Source organism: Corvus moneduloides, chromosome 2 (genome assembly GCF_009650955.1).
Source record: "Corvus moneduloides isolate bCorMon1 chromosome 2, bCorMon1.pri, whole genome shotgun sequence".
In the NCBI taxonomy this organism is placed as follows: domain Eukaryota; kingdom Metazoa; phylum Chordata; class Aves; order Passeriformes; family Corvidae; genus Corvus; species Corvus moneduloides.
In genome coordinates this window covers 29894232-29917904 of record NC_045477.1, presented here as the reverse complement: position 1 = coordinate 29917904, position 23673 = coordinate 29894232, and the positions used below count along the sequence as shown (strand labels likewise).

The 23673-nt window shown below is 41.8% G+C and overlaps 2 protein-coding genes across 3 annotated transcripts in view; one reads left to right on the top strand and one right to left on the bottom strand.

Moving 5' to 3' along the window:
• The window catches only part of PRMT8 (protein arginine methyltransferase 8), a 58863-nt gene extending 36281 nt beyond the window's left edge, over nt 1-22582 (bottom strand). Inside the window, exons 1-2 of one of the 2 annotated variants that reach the window (XM_032098868.1) lie at nt 22262-22582; nt 21204-21347 (exon numbers count right to left, since the gene is read on the bottom strand). In XM_032098868.1, the coding sequence (XP_031954759.1) occupies nt 21204-21278 (75 nt within the window). In that variant the 5' untranslated portion in view covers nt 21279-21347; nt 22262-22582. Of the gene's footprint in view, nt 1-21203; nt 21899-22261 lie in introns of those variants that run through there. The other variant, XM_032098867.1, reaches the window with a different exon arrangement.
• The window catches only part of LOC116439400 (trypsin-like), a 60265-nt gene continuing 56968 nt past the window's right edge, over nt 20377-23673 (top strand). The window contains exon 1 of the mRNA XM_032098872.1: nt 20377-20555. The gene's annotated coding sequence lies outside the window, so the exon portion shown is untranslated. The remainder of the gene's footprint in view (nt 20556-23673) is intronic.

Sequence of the window (23673 nt, the reverse complement as noted above, 5' to 3'; positions counted from 1 at the left end):
CTATTCAGGGACTGAACTCCCCCTACCATTTCCAAGACCCATTCAGGTTGGCATGGCAGACCGAGAAGGTTGCAAAAGTGTCATATTGGTTGAACAGCACTGGTTTAAATTACTGTTGTGAAGTCTTTCCCTTCCCCTTGTATTCTGCAATACAAGTAGTCAAATTACACCAGTCTTGCCTCGTTTTTTCAGACAGGATGGAAACACACTGAGTTTTATGCGTGGCTGAGTGAAGTCTCCAAGACCTGTGAATGCAGCACCAGTTCTAGGGTGGCTGGGTACTCTGAGGGAGTAGCTGGAACAAGGCTAAGTGGTTCTTCTTGTGTGCACATGAACAAAGTTCAAGGTTGCTGGTGAGTCATGTTCCCTGCTGCTTGGGTAGACTTGGCACTATGCAATCATACAGAATGAAGAAATCATTCCATGCTGTGTTTCCCTGGGAGTAGCTCAAAGCCTATATCGTTATCTAGCAAGTCACGACTCAGCTCCTTTTCCTCCTGCAATGTGGGGCTCAGTACATAAGGAGCCAGTACTAGGCAGCCAGGACTGCCTTTGCACAAACCTGGACTAGCTGGAAGGAGGATACAGGTTTCTCATTGCTCTGTCCTTGTCAGGTCCTTTCCTTCTGCATGCAGCAGAGAGGACTCATCAGTATTGCCTTAATACTTCTTTTCTACAGTATAACTCACAGTGTAAATGGACTTAGAGACTGCCCTTGCATTTCTCTGTGGAGTCCAACATCCAGTGTGCAAGGCTCTTACAGAAGGAGGCTCCATAATGTGTGTTGGGTCACCCAGGTAAGCTGATGTAATTCCACATGAATTCTAAATTACAGACAATTTATCATCATGGCTATGAAACCATGAATGGTGCATAAGGATCTATAGTCAGAGCACTAGGGGCCTGTTAACAGATGGTAATTAGTTCTATTTTAAGGATGGCTAGGCAAGTCAGCTCTTTTTGTGACAAGAAAAAAAATAAGGACAAGGTCATCTTCTGAGGCATGATACCCAAGCAGCTGTTTTCACTTTGTGATCAGCTATAACCCAGGGAAGACATGCTCCTGTTATCTGGAAGCAGTACACAGAAATGTAAATGTGACTGAAGGTTTTTATTGATTTTCAAGTGAAGAGAGATATTCATGTGCCAGATTACTTTAGAACGCCTCGCATCACAAGGCACAGCTTGTTGTAGAAATAGCAACAGAAGTTATAGAAGCCAGCACTGAAAATATCAAAGTTGAATGCAAGTGAAGAGGAAGAGTTTGTTGCAGATCACTGCATAAAGAGTTATGAAGATACAAAGCCAGAGAAGTGTGAACTTTCCATTGTGATTTTCTTATTGGTTTTTACTATCATTGCTGCTGCATAAGTGCCTGCCTTGCTGAACAGGCAAGGAAATGGAAATGAATGGAAAGGAAACAAAAAGGACTGGGTACTTTCAAGCTACTTTACATCACCCTGGCAAGTGCATGAAAAGCAGTTGAGGAAAGGTCAGGAGGAGTTAGAGCCTCCATGATCAATGCTCACAGTACCTTTCCTGTAGGAAAAGTAGCTGTATCACTGACTGGCCTCTTCCCCTCCCCAGCATCATCTCGACTGACTCTCCAGTGACAAAGAACAAGAACCAGAAAGTGCTAATCAACTTTAAAACCAGTTATTTTTAGGCCTTTTCTCAGTATCAGGCAGTAAGCTGAACTTCATATGAAAAAGTAGAGCTCCGCTATTTTTAGAGGCTAATTATTAACAAAAATAACCAGAGTATTCTATCTGTACAAATTATTTTCTTAAATTAGCAGAAAATTTAATGGAAGCTCTCCTCTGCTTAGCAAATTTCTAACGCGCTGATCTCTGAAAGTCACTTTGCAGCTGATATATCAGTCTTCTCTTCCCCTCTCACTGAGTTTCAGCTGTTTCACAACAGCTCTATAGGAAGTTCTTTAGGAAGACATTATATTCTGTAGGCTTTGCTGAGCCTTGTACAGAGGAAAAATATCCAATTGACCACCTACTCCATGTCGTAGCCAAGCTTTTGATCCACACTTAGCATCATCTCAAAAGTACCTCAGATCTAGAGGAGGTCTCTGCCTAAGGAGTGTCCAGGTTTCTTACTTACCCTCTGCAGGCTAAGTGAGGACAGAAAGAAGAACAAGACTGAGAAATGGCAGTTCCTGAGCTGAAGTGCCAAAGAAAATCAGCACAGTGACTTACAGTTCAGTGCTGCTTCAGAACTACCAGCAAACAGGCACCAACACTGAATAGAAGTCCCACGTTTGGCACTTTCATTTGTCAATCGGCAAAAACCCAACATTCCCCTGCACAGAGCAATGACACCCTGCCACTTCCTTTGGAGCTGGAGCTCACTGGATATATGTTATAATATGTTATAGCACAGACTTTCTCTTCATCACCTGGCAGATTTTTTGCCCTCTGTGTTGGTGTTAAGTCCATCTCACTGTGTGACCTTGAAGGAATCAGCCATTTCTTAGTGTGGATTATCAGAATTTTGCATCCTTTTGTGACAGGTGAAACCCCTAGAGGTGGAATGTGACTCTGAATCAACACTTATGATGGAAGATGGCTCACTGAAGATGGGCAAGGATGAAGTGCCTGTGAAACTCAGCACACAATGCAGCTGCTCACAGCTGTTGCAAAGAAGCTGATTTTGAGTGAATCAGCTGGTAGTTTAAATGTTTCTCCCTGAGTTCATTGAAAGAACAGGAACACCTCCCTGAGTCAGCCAGACTTGCATGGGGGACTGAGATTACGTGAACTGACAGAAAGCGTAAAAGTTGAAAAACTAACAGAATAATTTCAGTGAGAGCAGTGGGGTTGAGCTGCCTTCAACTCACATTATTATCCTGCCCAATAACTGGGGACACCCAGTGTTATGACTGTGAACATATTACAAACACACATTTGTATTATGATCTAACTGCAATTGCAGTTCTTATATTTTTCTAAGTTAAACTTTTGTTTATGTTCTATTTTCAGTGTATTTTGTATCCCTCAGCTAAATCAGAAATCCCATCTAATGTCAACTGTCTTCAAAAGACACATTAATAAGACATTTAACGTTACATCTTCCATGCAGGAATTTCTAGAAGAAACTGATCAAAAGCATACTGAACTCTGATGCCTGTTGGCAATTACTATTTTCGTTTATAGTCATTAGAACACAACTCCTGTGATGACATTCAAAGCTTTATCTTTTTTTTATCAGATGTGAAGGGTCCAACTGTAGTTAAATCACTGGGGAGAAAACTGGCAGAAAGCCATTTTAGCTTGCGCTCAGGATCCCCACCTGCTAAAACTAAGTCAGTAGCTTTTCTGGCCTCACAAACATGGTTAAGTCTATGGAAGGAGGAAAATTCTGACTCTGTTCTCTCTCAGGGACCTGAAGTTCAGGAAGACACTTCCCCGCGAAATTTACGATGAAGAGTGCATCTTCTCCCTCCAGGAGTGAGACTGTATGAATTTTATACTGACTGGTTTCAGGTTAGTTAAAATATTACAAACAACCTACCCTGAGCCACCTCCATTGCTATTCACCAAGAGGCTGTCTCCATCCTGGCTTTTGCCGCTGTAATTTGCCTTCCCTTTCTTGTTGCTGCCATTTTCATAAAGGATTGGCAGCACTTCCCCTTTGTGTCTCAGCACTTCTCTTGATGCTGATTCATAAGGCAGCATATGTTATCTTGAGATGAGAGTGGGTACACGCTTGGCTAAGACAGCATGGAAATCCCAGCCCGACTTACGGACACAAAGCACAATGCTTTGTCCACAAAACACAACCTGTGACTGTCCTGACAGCTGTCAGTGCCTCTTTTGCAACAAGCAAATGCTGCTTGCACTGCACGGTGTCAGCTGGAGCTGAATCCTTCCTGCACGTCTCAGGCATGCAAGGACAGTCTGCATCCTGCTCCCCCATTTCTGTAGTGGCCACATGCCCTTTTGTGCTTTTCTCTTGACATCCTTCCTGGGTTCTGATTGTTTCTTGTTATGTGAAAAGATCTGGCTCTGCCAAGAGCATCCACAGGAGCAGCTGGGTAGCAAGACGTCCTTGTCATGCATGAGTGGTTCATCCTTCCCTTTACTTAGGCAGTAATAGAGAAGCAATACAGATGATTGGTGTAGAATCACTACAGACTGAAGAAGTGGCTCCACTTTGGAAAGCTGTAGAGCAAAAAGGAAATTACTAGCGACAACAAGAGCAGAAAATGTAACTGACAGTAGAAAGATCTCTATAACTGGGCTTCTGTTCAAATTAGTCTTACACTGATGCTGTGTAAATAGGTTAATCAGTGTGAAGACTGATGTTTTCTGATCAAAGTGCTTCTGAGCTGTGAATTTCACTGATTCATGCTACTTTTCTTAACCTGAAAAGCTCAGAGAGTGAATCTCAGCCTTAGAAATGTTTTTACTATTCACAGTTGTGAAGAAACCTTGAAAAGACTGAGTAAAATTTTCTGGGTACAGAAAGGCCTATAAAAGTAACGCATTGACGCAGATTCAGTGTCTTTTTTTAGCCAGTCTTACCACCTTTCCATATAAAAGGTTGGCATTATTGTTCTTTAGCCACAGTATGGGCACAGCATGATGTACAGCAATGCAAAATTCTTTGTTGCACCAACCCTATCCGTGTTCTGATGGCAGAACAGACCTCCAGTTTTTCTTGCCTTCTGATGTGCTGTTGTACTGCCCTAAAAACCCCTAAAATTAAAAAAAAAAAAAAAAAAGGCAAAAAAAAGAAGCTGTGAATTTCTTAAGATAACTTGGAGTTAAAGAGTAAGACTGAATGTTTCACTTGCTGGCTATTTGAACATTAACATGATCTCAGAAACTGGAAGAAAAAGAACAGAGCAATAACAGAAGTAAAAATAGTGTTTCAATTCAAGGTGATTCATGGTTTTATTGACGTGGAGTGCCTTTTTTTTTTTTTTCTTTTTAGAACATATCAAGCTTCATGGGAGCCTGTTTCTTTAAATATTTCTTCTGTTCGTGGAATGACTGGCAGCTGAGTGGGACAGAGGAAGAGAAGAAGCATCAGCTCTCACAAGAAGCATCAGCTCTCACTTCTGAACTGGCTGCACATTCAGAATTAATGGGGAGGGAGGGCTTTCTGACAAGGAGAAGATTTTGAAAATGTGAAAAACGCAGACAAAAAATAGGATTTTTCATAGACATATAAATCAGGGGAGTATGCCCTAAGTACTGTCATACAAATCAAAAGCCACTGTGTTTGGTCTGTTAATATAACTGAAGTTTGGCCGCCAAACCACCCTAGGCTCTGTCTAGGATCAATAGAAAGAAAAAGGTTTCTTTAAAGTATGGTTTATGAATGGCAGAGCTGCCATTCAGAGGGGTTTGTCTCTGCTGCTTAGACAGGACAAGCAGGCCAGCAGCTCAGATACCTTATTAAAGCATTTGAATTTACGTGAGCAGACTCCAGATCCTAGTTGATCCATTCAAAGTAACATAATAACAGCAGGAAATAATAAAGATTTGTTGATTCAATGATGGAGAATATTAGGACTCTATCCAATGAGTTGTGTGTATTTCTTAAAATACCATGGAAAACAAATTACTGTCATCAAAAAGATCCCCCAAAAAAGGGCTTGTAAAAATGTTTGGGATAGTTTTTTGTTTTGGTTTGGGGTTTTTTGTTTTTGTGGTTTTTTGTTTTTGTGGTTTTTTGTTTTGAGCCACTGAATCCCTGGAGGTAAAATCATCCAGCACCACATAAAAAAAAAGTGCTTATTTTTCTCCATTTACTGACAACACAGTAATTTTCTGCAGAACTCTGAAGCGTGTTGCGAGTCAGAGGAATGCAATGTTCTGCCACCAGCAGCAAGACACCCAAACTGTACCCCTCAAACAATAATGTTTCTTTTGAAGACCATAGTGTGGAGAAAGATCTAAATGGTTAAAAGATGAAGGAAGAACAATGGAAACTGACAACAGCATCTCCCCTAACTCCTTAAGAAATCCCAAATAAATAATACTATCTTTATTTAACCTAGGATTTCTCACTAAAACCAGATGATTAAGAAGGATTTTGATTTTAAATTGATGCCAGAGACAGCAAAGTCATATCCAGCAGTCACAAAACTAATGCAAAGTAAAAAAAGCTAAATATAGAATCGTTGCCTAGAACATTACGTTAATTGACTTGACTTCCTTTGTTCTGTACAGTCTGTACAATCCAGTGACTTTAATAAATCATTGGTCCTTTTCCATTTTATTGAGACCTCAGTTCATCAGGGGTAAAAAACACCATAGTGAATAGAAATGTGAACATACTCAGCATTTCACAGGATTGAATATTTCACAAAAAACAGAGACTGTGTTCCTTTGTTATAGATTCATAAATTTACCAGATTTTAAAATATCAGCAAAGGAAAGAAGACAACTGTGATGTGTGAAATAGCCATATAAAACACTTAGATTTCCAACTTTATTTATATGTTGTGTTTGATTTCACAGAATCTCAGAACAGTTGAGGTTGGAAGGGACCTCTGGAGGTCATCTGGTCCAACCCCTACGTTCAAGCAGTGCCACCTCAGGCCAGTTGCATACGTGTGTCCAGATGGCTTTTGATTATCTCCATGGAGAGAGACTCCACAATCACCTGGGCAATCTGTGCCAGTGCTCAGTCATCCTTGCAGTAAAACAGTATTTCCTGGCTTTCAGATGGAACCTCCTGCATTTCAGTTTGTGCCCAATGCCTCTGATCCTGTCATGGGGCACCACTGAACTGAGCCTGGGTCCACTGGAGAATCACAGGATGGCTTGGGTTACAAGGACCTTAAATCATCTTGTCCAGCCCACTCTGCCATGGGCAGCAACACCTTCCACTACACCAGGTTGCTCAGAGTCCCATCCATGCACGTGCATAATCGCCAGCACACTTCAAGCTGGAATAGCCAATGACTTGGGAGGCCTGAGGTCCAGGTAGGGCTGCCTGGGCAGAGGGTCTGTGCTGCTACACACGGGGGGACTTGAGAATGTGAAGCACATCAGGGACAAGTGTGCGAATGCTGCATATTTGCAACAAGCACCAAACTGGACCAGCTGGCAAGTGGGGGACCTGTGGCAAGTGGGGCAGGCAAGGGAACCCAGGATCCAGGTGAGGACCTCTATGAGCTATGAGATGTGTAGGTGTTACGGAACTTAAGAAAACAAGACCAATTATATTTAATTGCTGAATCAAAGGTGTGAATGCTTGGATGTGATCTGAACTGAAACAGACAAATATTTTAAAATGCTCCCTTTCTGCACTGAGAGCTTGTATTCCTAACAGCTCACCAAGCTAGTTGAATTTAAACTTACTTCAGCTTGGCTGGTGCTATATCTAAAATATGAGGTTGGTTTTGAAATCGAAATGGAAGAATGCATCTTCCTGTGATTCTCCACAACTAAACTGAATTTTTTTACAACACCCATACAGAGGAACACAGTCAATACAAAGGATGTAAAGAAATACAAAGCTAGGACTTTTCTATGAAACTGCCATTTTAAACAGACAGTTTCTCTATCAACACATAAATGTGTATGTATACATACATATACACACAAACACTTGATGTGGTGTAAGACTTTAACCAGGATTTTATCATTTTACAGTGTGTGAGCCCACATGGGCATAGCTGTGTCTTCTCTGACACAGTTTTAGTAAGACTAACATGGGTGCACAAAGAAATGAAAGTCATGGCACAATATCCAGTTTGAATTTTATGTAAATATAAACCACTGCATGTATATGTATGCACACACATATCTGGTAAAGAATTTTGTAAGCAAGCATATTACAAATGATCACAATATCAAGGCAGTTATTGAATTATTAAATAGCATAGTCCTGCTCAGAATTAGGGTTGCGTATCACATTTGCATTTTAGATCTAAGATGGGGAGTAGAGTAACTTTCTTGATCTGGAATAGTGTCAAAGAAGAAACTGTTGCATGACTGAATATCTTACAGTAATTCATTAATTATCAGACTCTGGAACTGCACTGGGTATCCATGTTTTTTTTAATGGCGGTGGTATTTTATAACCATGTTGAAGCAGCTAATTAGATTTAGATCTGAAGTTTCAAACACCCATATAAAGGACAGCTTCTCATAAGTCTTCCTCCTGGTTTCATCTGGGACAGAGTTCATTTTCTTAGTAGCTGGCACAGCGCTGTGTTTTGGATTTAGTATGAGAACAGTGTTGTTGACACACTGATGTTTTGGTTGTTGCTGAGCAGTGCTTGCTCTAAGCCAAGGACTTTTCAGTGTCTCGTGCTCTGTCAGTGAGCAGGTGCACAAGAAGCTGGGAGGAAACATGGCTGGGACAGCTGACCCCAACTGGCTGAAGGGATATTTCACTGAACATCATGCTCAGTGTATAAACTGGGATGGCTGGGAGCTGCTGACTGCTGCTCAGGGATGGGCTGGGCATCAGTCCACGGTGAGAAACTATATTGTGCATCACTTTTTTGTCTCTCCCTCTCCATTTTATTAAAATTATTATTATTACTACTAGTAGTAGTAGTAATATTAATAGCACTGTTGTTATGATTGTATTCTACATTCTTTCAATTATTAAACTCTTCTTACCTCATGAGTTTTACTTTTTCTCCTGATTCTTCTCCCCATCTCCCTGGGGAAGAAAGGGAGTGAAGGAGCAGCTGAGTGGTACTCACTCGCCAACTGGGGTTAAACCACGACAGGCTGCTTAGTAATGCACAAAGAAATACTAATCCTTCTGCAGACTACAAAGGCAATCATGTGTGTTTCTAAGACTAGTCCCCATTTATAGCAAGGACAACATATGTGTTCTTAACCACCCTAATTTAAATTTAGCCTAATGAACTACACTTGCTCACATTTGACCATTAAATGTTATTTGGTGTTAGTTTACCTAGTGTGAGAAATTTCATTGGAAAAGACTGAGATTAACAACCTGTCAGTTCCAGGCTTGGTAATATATTCTTTCCCAGGAAGGCTGTGGATGGCACAATTGACTTCAATGTGTTTTCAGCAGTCATTTAAGAAAATGGATGTGCATCTAACATTCAGAACACAGGTAATATCTCTAGTTTCAGCAGAATTACTCTTGCTTCATATTATACAAGGTAGGTGACGAATGTTTTTAAATACCCTGCTGGTATGGACATGATTCTACAAGAAATAATCATGCTGAGTGCTACTGACACACATGAGCACACCAGTGTGTTCAGCATTTCTTGCATTATTAATCAAACATTTACTGGAATGTTCAAAGATCTTCAGTGATTTATGCTAACTACAGTGGGTTCTGAACCACACCTGTTAAAAAGGTATCTCCATAGTGTATTTCAAAAGCAGAAATTGATAGTCGTGCTGATATAAATCAGGCTTGTGTTATGATCAAATAAGCTTTTGGTATCTTACACCCATCTTTTAAACACAGTTAAGAAAGGGATATGAAAAGTATGCTCCTAACATTTTTATAGTATCACGAAACAGAATGAAAACTCTATTCTTGAGAAAAACCACCGGTGATTCATCATTTTAAATACAATTTTATATATAGATGTGAGCCGGTTTGGAATCTATAGAAATCAAAAATAATTCTGCTGAAACTGATGGATTTACATGAGGGTAAACCCTTCTTGAGCTCAGAATGCTTTTGTCTTCTAGTAGGCATGGTTAGAATACTCAGTTTTACCAGGCGGAGATAGGTCTTGCAAGCATAAATGCTTTTTCCTTCCCTTTTACAAAGCAACAAAGACATAATTTATGAGCACTAAGGAGCATTATTGGTTGAGAAAGGAACAGACCTAAAAAGACAGGAAGATGGCACAGATTTTTTTCTACAATAAAATAGTGGTATTGAGGCTATGAGAATAGTTCCACATTTTCATGAAAATCTCACAGTAATAAGGTGCAAGCACCTTCTTTACTTAAAAATCCTTATCTACCTTTGCCTCCCATTGAGTTTATCTGATTAAAAAAATTCTCTTAGAAAAGCAGGACAGAAATTGAATGTCAAATACGGAGAAAACAAATATAAACCCATTGCCCTAGTTTTACGTGTTTTAGGCTAACCTTCATTAAACAGTATACACACTGTCATGGTGCTGGGATTATTATTCATTAAAGTATGTTTGAAAAATCTAAGAAGTGTGAGATGGAGTTTGGCACTGGAGGCTTGAATTAATCTCTTGGTACTGAAAAAGAAATTCAGATAGGTAGCAGGACACATGCTTTGAACAGCCTTGGAAATTGCAATCAGCTTTCAGATTTAATAGAATATAAGATTCAGCAATTTAGATATTAATAGAAGGGCAATGTAGTTGAAACAGCAAGCTAGGAAAATGATCTTCTCAGTAATATGTCAAGTTCAGTGATGACAGTGTGCTTGTGAGGTGAGATGAGGTGAGCTGGAGCTGAGCTGCTGCACAGAATCCTGACATGGAGACGAGTGAGGACTATCGGACGTTGTCCTGGTTCTTCTCATTGGAGTGGAGATTGGGGAGGGTTTGAGGTGTGTGTGCAAAGGTATAAGAGTTGGTGAAAAGTTTCCACTGTCAGAGTCTCTCTCACTGCATTGTAAATCCCTTATTTGTGAGATTAACAATTGACTAACCATTTGTGAGACAATGCTGATAAAGGCAAATTTTAATGGAGAATTCCAAGGAAGCTTTAAAATACATACCTCAATAACTAATTAAAAAGAGTCTTGTTTTTTCCTTTGTTATGTTCTTTCTTTGTTCATGAGTGGTGGGGGTGAATCACAGGCCTAGAACTACATACTGTCTCTTCTCATTTCATAACTGACTAATCTGTCAAAAAGCAGTGAATGCTGGGCTTATTCTCTTTGACAGAGAAATTGAGATTTGCATTAGACCTCGCCAGCTGTTGCAAACGCCCCTATTACTTCCTTATTGACAGGCTGTAAAAGGGTAAATTGATTCACTTCTCTAAAGGCCTCCTGCTACCTCTGCCTACAGCTCCTTGATTCCTGACATTTGTTAAAACTGACAATGGAACAATGATCTTCAAGTACATAGGCACCAAAAGGGAGGCTAAGGAAAATGTGGGCCTGTGGCTAAATGGAGCAGAGGCCCTGGTGACAATGGATGTGGAAAAGGCCAAGGTACTCAGTGCTTTCTTCACCTTGGCCTTTACTGATAAGAACAGTCTTCAAGGAGCCACAGAATGATTCTGTGACTTTCTGATAAGGAGTTTAAGCAAGTATTTCTACTCTTCCTGTGTTTCTCTGTATTTTGACTGCATTCCCCATCTCTTCCCTCCCTCCCTCCCTCCCTTCCCCTCCTTCTCCTTTCTCCCTCCCTTCTTTGCTTCCCTTTTCACCCTCCCTTCTTTCTTCCCTCCCTGTCCACCTGCCCACCCACTTTCCTGACTGCCTTTTGTCCCTCTTGCCTTTTCCAACTCGACAAAATAATTTCGTTATATAGTTTGACCTCCAGTAAATTTGCAAACCATTCTGTTACATGGCTAAATATAGTCCTATATAAATATAATATTTTCCAGAACAGGGCTTTTACGTGAGGGTAACTTTACATTTGTCACTTCTAATCCAAAGAATCTAAGAGATCAGCAAACTTACACAGAGCCAAAAAGGATTCAGCTGAAATTTCAGTCGGCAATACACTTTCTTGCACACTAAAATATGTTCCCTTTCTTTGTCTTCTCTGCCCAATAACTGTTTTGTATCTCAGTTTTGCTATTTTGCATCCTTGGTCTGCTTCACGCTTGCAGAGGGTCTACTGGCTTTTACCAAAGCCAACGAAACTGAAAGGGTAATGCTGGCCCTTACCTTTTTTTAAGGCTCAACAATAGGCAAGCATCCCTACCAACTGCTGAACATCCCCTGCTCCCAGTAAATTTAGCTACTCCTAATTAGGTTTAAAACCCTTTGCCTCCTAAGGAGACAACTATGCTGAGATGTGGTTAATTCTTTCTCATTTTATTTCCTCCTGAAACAGCTGTTCCAGATGTACACTTAGGCAAGATGCAGGCTGTGGGTAAGAAGCAGTGCTGCTTTTTGGATTAGACCTGTCTTTCTAGGGAAAATATGAAACTACTGACCCAAAATACTGAAGTAAAACATGCCAGATACACAGCTGGGCTCAGTCACAAGGGATTTCTGCCGAATACACTTCACTGACATTACTTGGCCACGTGCATTAATCAGTTAGTCTTCTGCTAAGTTCTTTCAGTTAGGAAAATATTCTTCCTTGCCATTCTCATAACAATTTCTGCCCAGCCTTTAGTTAAAAAGAGGTAAGGAAGATACCATATAATACAGTGGTCATGGGCCTGAGATGACCTGTTAGAAGAGATTACTGTGTGCTGAACTTGATTTGTGAAAGAGGAGACTAAGGGAGAATCTAATAGTAGTCTCGAAGTACTTGAAAGATAGTTACAAAGAATATGGAAGTGAACTCTTCTAAACAGCAGCAGATGAGATAATGAGGTGAAAAGGTCACAAGCTGCAAATGTTATGGTTCAGACAGGACAATAAGAAAAACTTGTCCACTGAGAGGTCTGTGCAGCACTGGAAGAGGTAACCTAGAGAGGCAGTGGAATCTCTGTGCTTGGAAATTTTCAAGACTTGTCCAGAGACAGCAATGGCCAACATGATCTAATGCTGGTGACTGTTCTACAGGGGGTGTGAGGTTGCATAAGACGGTCTGTAGAAGTTTGTTCTAATGAACATGTCTGTGTTTCTGCCGCACCACTGTTATCCCTATTTATATACGACTCAGAGGTGTTACTCCTGATATATCCTAATGTAAATCATATTAGAGCAAAATAAAAAAGTACATATCCTGTACTTCAGACAGGTCAATGTCTAATATAGGGCACAATCCTGAGATATATGGTCCTTGAACAGAAGTAGTTCAGAATGAGTTACAGGAAGGGTAAATTACTTCTGTGTGTGACTAAGGAAAAGAATATCAGTACCTGGTCTTTATCCCAAGCTGGGGTCAGATTTCACAATGGATTGATGAATGGCACAAGGATGCAGCTAGAAACTGAAACAGACAGTAACATCTCCTCTCTTCCTATCTAAATGAGAAATTAAGGTCCAAAGCAGACATAAGTTTGAACTGGTAGATTGTTGTTGGAAGGCCCTGGCTTGGTCCCCTATTACTCTGGGCTCTGAGACCAGGTCTGAGCCTTCCTGGTCCTATTGGAAGTAATGAAACATAAGCTGTCTGGCCAAAAAAGGACAAGAAGGACAGGAGAACTGTGAGGCCACATCTGACCCCAAGTGTGCTTTGTGGCCACTGAGGGAACACTTCAACACTACTCCCTGGAGACCACGACATACTGCTGCTTCCCAGCCGGTAGATGTTTACTTTCATCATCCTGATACAAGAGAGGGAAGTGCTACTTTTTCTTTTAAAAAGGGGACGGGGAAGGAACTGTGACAGAATGCCTCAGATATACTTGGTACCTTGGGACAGGACAAGGAGAGCACTAGGAACTGAAGTGTGCGGTCTAGACCAAACAGAATGCTGAATGGGAAGCTTGCCAACTGCACTATGGTGAAGAGCTTGGCACCAGGAAAAGCTGAGGAGGACAGTGGTATAAAACAATGTCTTAGAAAATACCCACCTCCATGCACCTCTTCTGAGGTGGGCTCCCCCTCCTCAAAAAAAAAGAGAATCTTAAGAGCTTAAGCAACTCCTTTTCTGTGAGCAATAGCTAGAAAAAGTGGTAATGCCTCTTCTTAAATAAGAATTCACTCAGTGAGGAAAGGACCCAGGTACAGTCCTCAATACACACAGACTTCCAAGAGCATGTACAGCAGGACAGGATATTTTAAATGAGGAGAATAATGTTCTCTTCTTCACCTTCTTTATTGTTTCTCTGTCAAAAATTTCAGCTGAACAATTTGTTCTCACCTTAATATCCTTTCAAATGTTTTATTACTAAAATATTCTATTAATTTTGGAAGGCAAAAACATTGAGATTTTATTTATGATCACCTAGCATTTCACACTCAAAATGCAAAGGGAAATTATCTTTAATTTCTGCACTTAACAGAATTTTCAGAAAAGCGAACTTGGCAGTGAGTGCTTCTGAAAATGAGTCTGCCTTATTTGCAGTTCTGGTCTTTAAATCTCTGAATTGTTGATGCAATAAAATGAAGATAAATAGATTTTCTATTCCAGATTTTTAAAGTGAGTTTCCACTTTTATAATTATGTAGATAATGGAAAAGACAGCATTTTATATGCCTTTTGAAATTTTGGGATTTTTTATTTTTCAGAACTGGGACCTAACAAAACCTAGCTTGTAAGAAATATGTAAAGCTATCATCCTTTACCTTATGGTACCTCTTAAATCATAGAATCATAGAATCAATCATAGAATCGTAGAGTCATAGAATCACAGAATATTCTGAGTTGGAAGGGACCCACCACGACAATTGAGTCCAACTCCTGGCCCTGCACAGGACACCCCAAGGGTCACACCCGGTGCCTGAGAGAGTTGTCCGAACACATCTTGAACTCTGTCAGGCTTGGTGCTGTGACCACTTCTCCGGGGAGCTGTTGCAGTGCCTGACCACCCTTTGGGTAGAAAACTTCTCCTGATACCCAGCCTAAGCCTTTCCTGACTCAGCTTCATGCTGTTCCTTCAAGTCCTGGCACTGGTCACGAGAGTGAAGAGATTGGTACCTGCCCCTTTGCAAGTTTAATCTCAGCTTAGAAGTGAAATAGTAAGAATGAAGTAGTGCCCATCCTCTTGCAGTCACCATGAAGTGACTCAGCTCCTGAAGACCCTGAAAGAAATATCATGCCAAGAGGCTTCATGGAGCCAGTCAGTACCTGTTCAAGGACACAGGAAAGAGACAGATAGGCTGTGATTAATCAACAATTGCTCCATTCTGGCATGGGGAAGACACCCTTGTGGTCGTCAACTCAGCCACTTACTGGGTAATCTCCTCTTTGCTTCCTTGAGATGAGTGCTTCTCATTTGTTATTTAGAGGTCACTCATAAAGAAAAAAAAAAATATGGAGAAGACCCATTTAATCCAAAAATTCTAGATTAAAATAGACATGGAATTAAAGCTAGCGAGCAGGGCAGCAGGTAACAGGGTTCTCTGTGGAATCAGAGGTAGGAGCAACAAGTTCCATCATTCAGCCCCTTCAGCTGTTCATTACCTCACCTGTCAGGGGACTGAACTTTGTTGCAAACTCAGAAAGGCTGAGGCAAAATCTTATGAAAAGAATAGGTTCAATGCTTTTTTACCTTTAAGTATTTCTCTGCTCTGCCTTTACCAGTAAGGGCACAAGCCTTCATCTTTCACAATCAGGCTGAGGATGGAGCTCTGGAAGGCATGTGAATCAGTCTTGCTAAGCTCACTTTTTGCATGGATGTAGAACAATTACAAAATCTATCATCTACAGAATTTCTTGCTCTCGTAAGATTTTGGTGCTTTTCACAAACTGAGGTTGGAAAAAAGTGTCATTGAAGACTGATCACTAGCATGGAAGCTCTCTTTTAGCATTGGCACAATGACACAATATGATTTGGCCCATGATGTCACCAATATGAACCATACCCGTTCTAAAAATCCCAGTCTTCTTGACACTAAAATGTTACTCACTAAAACAACCCTATGCTGGCAGAGGATGAACCATGCTAAGATTACCTTTATCTTGAAACTCTGCTTTGAGTGATTGCTGTTACTCTTTACTTAGGCGTAAATGTTTCTTCATCCTATCTCTATTATTAATGCCAACTAAAACTCATTTCTTCAATGGGGCCAAAATATCATGGTCAATACCTTGAACTTCTAGTATTAAATTTGAGAAAGGAGTGGAATGCATTTAGCTATATCTTCAGCTGAGCTAAATTAATGTTCTGCACAGCTGAAGTTGTAGAAGATGGCTCAGAGCCGTATTTCTGCTCCCCCACTTCTGAATTGGCTAGAAACCAAAAAAAAACCCTATGACTATGTTAGAACTACCTTTTACTAGTCTAATAGCATGGGCTGTTTAGTTCTAGTAGGAGCACTGTAAAGGATCGAAATGTGTTGGAGGTGGAATATTCCCTGCTTTAACTCATAGTTACCTCTGTAGCCCTTGGGAATTTGGCTACACCCACAGCGTAAAGATTCTTCACTGACATCATGGGTCAACTTCCTGACTGCCTTGTCAGCAGTGCAAAACCTCTGGATCATGAGCCAGTGGTCTGATCTCTGTATCTCACCTGCACTGCTTGCACCCACCCACAACTTCTCCCGTTCAAAGTTATGTGACACAGGCATGTGGCACACCACTCAGTAAAGGTTGAAAGTTGTGTTACAAACTGCCTCCTCAGCTGGCTCTGGGACACCAGGCCAGACCTCTCGTGACTTCTGTTAGTCTAAGACGCACACCATACAGCAGTGCCATTTCTCTCTTGGGTAAACAACACCCACTCATTAATGGTCATTCTTATATGCTGTTCTAAGCAATTTAATAACACCAAATTAAGAAATTTCTACGACACCTTTCACTAATAAACCACGGAATTCAACAGAATGGATGGAAAAGCTTAAGACTGATTAAATTCTATCTGCAAGATCACCCAGCGCAATAACCAGGAGCAAAACTTAGGTCTACTGAATAAATTCAGTCCAATTTTCTCTGTTACACACACTCCTGCTCTGCTTCTGTTAATTTGTGCTTTGGTAACTTATTAAGGAGAAAGCCCTCTTCCTACTCATGAATCACAAATAGAAGCTCATGGTTTCAATAGATTTTATAATATCTTTTTCCCCCCCTCAGTAGTGGTATGACTGGATTTCATGCAGATAGGACATTGTTATCTCCCCGCTTCTGAGAACAGAATAGTCAGTTACTTTTGCTGACCTGGATCACACAATCCTCAATCAGTCATACTCATCTGTTTAGGGCAGCACATCTATTAAGCATGTTACCCCAAATCTAACTAAAGCCCAAGGTTTGAATAATAGGACATTCAGGGAGGACTCTATTTTGCTACCATAAATAAATTAACGGATCTCTCAATTCTTAGCAATTAGACAGGCATCTTTTCTTTTTACAGACACTGTGAAGTCTTCAGCACACGAACTGCTTTTTATGAAGTTACTGAGCAATAAGATTGTACAAAATCAGACCCGTTTCAAGTTATAGGATTGTTTCAGTCAGAGACTAGCCTGTCACAGGTAGGTATCTTTTGGATGTGCACATAAACCCTGGCATTTTGTGCTATTGCAGAACTTTGTACTTGTTGCACCCTCTCAGTACTTGAAGGGGGCCTATAAGAAAGATGGGGGCAAACTTTGTAGCAAGACCTGTTGTGATAGGACAAGGCATAATGTTTTTAAACTAAAAGAGAGCAGATTTAGTCTAGACTTATATATAGACAAGACATAAGCAAGCAACTTTTTACAATGAGGATGGTGAAACATTGGCACAGGTTGCCCAGATGGGGTGGTTGACACCCCATCCCTGAAAACATTTAATGTCTAGTTGGATGGGGCTCTGAGCAACCTGATCAAGTTGAAGATGTCCTGCCCATGGCAAGGTCGGGGGAGTAGCTGACCTTAAAAGTTTCCTTGAACTCAAATTATTCCATGGTTTTATGATTGTACTCCCTTCACCTAGCATAGGTTCACAAATTACAGGCAGGCACACTTGTGAAATTACACTTCTTTCAGATTTTTTTCTCCATCACTGATATGAGGTCTACTATTGACAAGGATTCCAAATAATACATTTAAAATAAAAAAACCCAAAACACAAAATCTACAGCAGGTCAGCACCATGATTTTTGCAGAACCTTTGTGTATATATTCTATAAAGAACAGTTTCTCTTTTACCTTGTTTTCTGTCAGAGTGTCTTTAATTATTTGCAGAGAACGCAGTTCTGCATCTGTTATTTATGCAAACAATCCTGTTTTATTTAGACAAGCCTCCTTTCGGGACTAAAGATACAGAAGTTCATTTTTATATCTTGAGGAGAGATTCTACAGCTTTTGTTCCAATGGAACATCTCTTAAATTTCATGGGATGGCCATGGGCAATAAAGATTTTCTGCATCTTTTCCTTGTGTGCTCCAGACACGGATCTGAAATCATTCTGGCAAGTTTCCTATTAGTGGGACCATGTGGCATTCAGTGAGGGTCTAAACAGAAAAAAATTATGGTTTTATTCCCCTTGGCTTTTATTTTTATACAAAAGAATGTATATTCTCAGAGTACTATAAACACGTACAACAAGGTACTATAAACACATACAACCACTGCTCCTACTTAAACTCTGGCAGATAGACTGATATCAGGCTGTTATCAGTGAAATAAAATTGCAAAACTATTCTGATAGTTCTGATATTCTCATCCAAGACCCAACAGCACCTGTGGTAACACCTGACCATGTTCTGTATCAAGATACAAGGCTATGGAGGTACTGGCGATGTCAATGTCTGTACAGCCTGGAACCATGGGAGCACACTTCTCTTAAGTTTCCTGGTAACACAAGGTGTCTTCCTTGACTGCAAAGTAATGCTAGCGAGCAATTGCTTTTATATTCTCTTGTATTTCTGCTTGAGGAAACAGTATTGTCTTACTGTAGCTTTGTATTGCCCTTGTCTGTGCCTGTTGTCTTTATTCCTTCAAGCTCTTTAAGCTGAAGAGGCAGCACTACGGGCAACAGAGGGTAGTCAGGGGAATAAAAAGTTTCTCATGTGGTGTCCATATTCCTTGACTTAATGTATTGTTTTAAACTGCTCAACTACTGGAAGTGTACACTTGCCATACTTGACCAAAACTTTGATTAGTGCTCTTAGTTGTGGTAGATTTAAAAAAAAAACAAACCCTCCAAAACATAAGAAATATACTATGAAGCTCTAACATAAGTAAATTAGGTCAAATCAATCTAAGTAAGAACCAGAAGGTCTTTGGAATGATTTGGTGGTAGGGCATTCTGACCTTTTGTTAAATGTTTTAATTCTTCTCTCATTACAGCTGATTTTTTTATATCATGCCTACATCATTGTGACATCAAAATTCTTCAGAAATTTAATATCAAATAATGAATATTATTGGTACCCCATTTGTTTCAAATGAATCAAATTTTTACCAATTCCTAATTTTCTCTGACACTGTGGTAAGCCCAAAAGTGAGATATTTTGTCCTGCATTCCTTCTGTTACACATATTTGTTAACTTCAGAAGAAAGTCAGACAAATACGGGTTTGAAGGTCAAACTGGTATCATATGACTTTGCTAAATATAGACACTTGACAAGTAAAAGAGCTTCACAGGTCTTGGCATATTTTGCTTGGTGCACTTCTGCCTCTGCACATACGCAGACAGACAACTTCTCTCAGTACATATCAGAAATAAGAACATTAATAAAACAGAAAGTACCTAGGCAGGGGTTACAAATGTATCCCTTCTTATTTTCTGAAGGTAGAAGTGGAACAGGATATGGCTAATCTGCAATATTTTCACTCTCATTTCACAAGTCTGTCACTGATGGATACTCTGAGGAGATGAAGCACAGCATTTTAATATTCTCCTAACCTGTATGCAGCATTGGAATGACTCTGTTTTTATTAAAAAAATCCTTCTCCATAAAATAACATTGCAGTGTGTGCACCATTGCACAAGCAGGAAAACATGATTAAACAACAAAAATGTGCTAAGAGTGAATGAAATAGAAATCTTTAAAGAGCTCTTTTCACCTATTTTCCCTGTCTAAAACCAATTTCCATTGAAAGAAAAGGCTTTGAAAGGAACTGTCTGTGCTTGTACCTTTCTCGTTGCAATCCTGTCCTGGGATCCTGGGACCTATAATGCAATATGTGCTGTCAGGACTACGACAATTTACAGATGTGCAGCCAGACTTCTTGCTATTTATAGATGCCTCTTCTGCAAACAGTACTCTGTGGGGTTGTAGTGCAGTAGCAGGCATGTTCTTTGATTCAGTGCTTACATCATATCCATTTAAGAAAATTTGGCTCTTCACCCAGCATGGCAAAGGAGGCATATTTATGAAGGTCAAGCAGAGAGAACACTATTACAAAGAGAAATGTGGAATTCATGAGCGAGCAGGACACCTGCTGGGAGGACTAACTGAAAGGAGGAGACATTTGGCAGAGATGTGGAAATAATAAAGAATGGAATAGTCATGTGTTCACAGTTGCTTTTGCTCTTTATTACCTCTGTGGGGTAACTGGGGAGAAGGTTCAGTGCTGCCCCTGCAAGGGCAAAGCTGTAAAGTTGTTTGGGGTGCAGTGTCCATGGGGTCTGTACATGTCTATGCTGCATCTTGCTTAAGGATGTGTTAAGTGTTCAGTCAGAGTGCTAGGCACAGTCTATTAATAGCAACAGCGAGTTTGGCACACGCTCGCACTTTCGCCTGTCTCCTTCTCACATGCTCCCAGAGATGCTGGGACTGCATCCTGCATCCTTCTGCTTTTCCAGACCTGAGACTTCGCACACTGCTGTATCCCTTGAGAAGTCTCAGTGAGGTCAAGACAGCCCCAGACAAGTAAACAGGGGCTGCTCAACCCCAGTGTTGAGGAAGCAGAAGGTAACGGGTGGGGGAGCGGTGGGGGGGTGGATTTCTTGCAGAAAGCCTGGAAGCTCGCAGGGTACTCTCCCGGTCTAAAGGCAGAGCAAAGCTATTTTCGGCACTGCCCAGGCTAGCCGGACAGCCCACACCTCGGGCAGCTCCGCTTGGTAATACCCAGGATGCTGCAGAGACACGGATGCTCCCGAAGTCCCCCCAGACGATCCTAGCTAAGGCTGCCGGCGGAAAGCACGGGGAGCTGGCCAAGGTGCTGCCGCAAGAGACGGTCTGTCCCTTTCGGCCTCTCCACCACCCGAATTACCACCGCCCGCCCCCGCTGTCCCCAGACCCGTCACCCCGCGGAGCCTCCGCTCCGCACGGCCGCCCAACTTCCCGGGAAGCCGCCGTGGAGCGGCGGCTCCGGGCAGCGCCGAGCGCCTGGAGGGCTCGGCGCCGGGCAAACTTCTCTGCTTACGGGGAACGGAGGGATCCGGGGAGGAGTGGAGGGGAAAAGGGGGGCAAATGCGGGAAACCGTAGCAGCAAGGCAGGCAGGAGGTGGCCGGAAGGGCCGGGAAAGTTCTTCTGCACTTACTGCTGCTCCTGCCGAGGGATCAGTGCTCGGGTCTGGGGGAGCGCGGGCGCCGGCTCCGGCTCGCATCCTTACTCACCTCGGTGCTGTCGGCAGCGTTCTCCGCCATTTTCCTCCTTAGGAGCAGGCAGCGGGAGGAGTGTTTCATTCCCATAAGAGCTAGCCAAGGGGTTGGGGCTTCGGGGCTGGTGTTTTGGTTTGTGTTTTCAAAGATCTCCAAACACTGGTGTGCGCCAAATGACAGGGAGATAAAAAAAAAAAAATATGGAAAACAGCAATAAATCAGTCAGCTTTGTCCTTTCTGCGTCGTCCACAGGAATGTTTGTCTCCTCTTAGCATCGGGAGCTCCTCAGGCACTTTCAAGTCCTCCTCTTTCTCCCCTCTCCTCCACCTCCAGCGAGTTCTTGGGGTGGGCAGGGAGAGGCGGCACACACTCTTCAGGTTAAACTAAAAGGCTGTCGGGCTATGAGTCCTCCCCTTCAGAGAAAGCAGTCAGGCTAAACAGGAGAGAAGCACCAGCTAAACTGAACTTGGGCGTGCAGTGACCAGCTGGGCATCTTTGTGTCCTGTGGCTACTCTTCCAGAGGCAGAGGGAGCCAGAGACAAAGCAACAGGACAAGGAAATCATAGCCCTTTCTTTTCCTTCTTTGGGCTTCTTTCTTTCTCTCTATGTCCCAGGACACTTCCTTTAAAGACGGTCACAGAATTTGCCACCCTCTTTCTATGAATGTCTTCTGAAACAGAAATCCCTTCTCCTCCTCCTTCTCCCTCCCTCCTCCCCCCCTCTCCCCTTCCCTCTCTTCTCCCCTTCCCTCTCCCTACCCCTTCTGCTCTTGGGCAGAGCTTGGTGCCCCTCACTGGGAATTGCATTCACGTGTCTTTCGCAGGAAAAAAATATAATTTCAAGCTCCCCCCACCCGTCGCCTACACCCTCTCACACACAAGCACGCATTCACACGTACACACACACACGTTGTCTCCCTCTCACACAGACATGCACAATTTTTTTTCTCTTCCCCATCCCTCCTCTTCTTTTGAATCAGCAACACTTTTCTTTGCAAGGACTCTCGGCAAGGCTCTTAGAGAGCAACCGAAGAAGTCTGCTCCAGCTTCTTTCCTCCGAGTTAAGTAGCAAACCTGCTTTCTTAATATATCTTCTCGTGTGTGTGCTCCCAGCTCCTGTTTTACTTGAAGTTTTTCAGGAGGATCCACACTCCGTCAGATAGCCGTGAACTGTAGGAATATAGTCCCGATCCGGCTGCAGTTCCTGCTGAAAAGGGGGGAGGAGGAGCTGGGGGAAGGAGAGGGGAAGAGGCGGAGGGAGAGGTCTTGCTGGGTAGGGAAGGGAAGAGGCTAAAGGTGATTTGAACTTGTTTTTAGCCTTTTCCTAATGACATCTTCCTCTGTAGGAGTGCATCGCCACCTTCCCCACACGTTTATTTTGCTTTCACTCCTCCGGGCACTTTCTAGTTCTGAGTTGTCAGCTGGGAGGATTGGGTTTACCTCACTCGTGTTGCTGTGGGTAAGGGCGGGAGAGGGGGCGTATTACATAATTAATCCTTCCAACTTCACTTTCCGCAGCTCCATCTCCAGCCCACTGTTCTCACGTTTCTGTTTTGTTTTTATACGGAGGAGGTGAGAAAATAATGCTGGTGTGTGGGTGTGTGTTGCTCGAAGGATTTCAAGGACCAGAACAGGATTGCTGCTCTATGAACAGTTTGAAATTATTTCCTCTGGGGGTGCCAGTGGAGACCTGAAGAAGAGGTTTGAAAGATTACTTTTGATGCATATTTTAAGGACATTGCCAGCTCAGATGCTTCATCAGTAACAGATTTTGATAGATTTGGGGTTTTGAATTTTTGTCCCTTGCAGCCTCTTTTAATATATTTCAATTAGCGTTTATCCTCAGCTGACCTCTGGAATACTGACATACCATGATGTACTGCCAAAAAACAGGAGGCCCTTGGGTACACAGGAAGCAGAAATATTGCTGGGGGTGGGGGGAATGGAAATAGAGAATGTGAATTAGAGAATAGAGAGCAAGATTATTCTCCTGCCCCATGGGGATGAGGAGGTGGGGCCAAGAAAATTAAATAAGCCAATTTCTCCTTTTTACTTGAATGACCCTCACAAATTCTTGCTCAGAAACAGATTGGTCGGTATACAATAAATTTCAGGAATTTGTAATAAGTCACACAGAAGTAAGAAACCTAGGGAAGCAGAAGATGTGTGGTATGCTGAAATGTCATGTGGCAATGAGAGTATGCCATGTAGGGCACAATGGCACCATATGAAGCGGTTTCAGAATATGAGAATATATTTTAGGCACACATTCCGTACAGACTGAGACTGGACCTCTGTGAGACACTTTGTGGAGCTGTTTGATCACTCAGTCTTTTACAAGCTTCTGATTTCCCCCTATTCCTTTCATCTCACATTTATTTTGACACCTCAAATTCTTTCATTAGCTCCACATCACTGCTAATTTTTTCAGTAATCCACACCTTCTTTGTTTATATAGTAGAGTTTAATTTCACACTTTCTAGGCA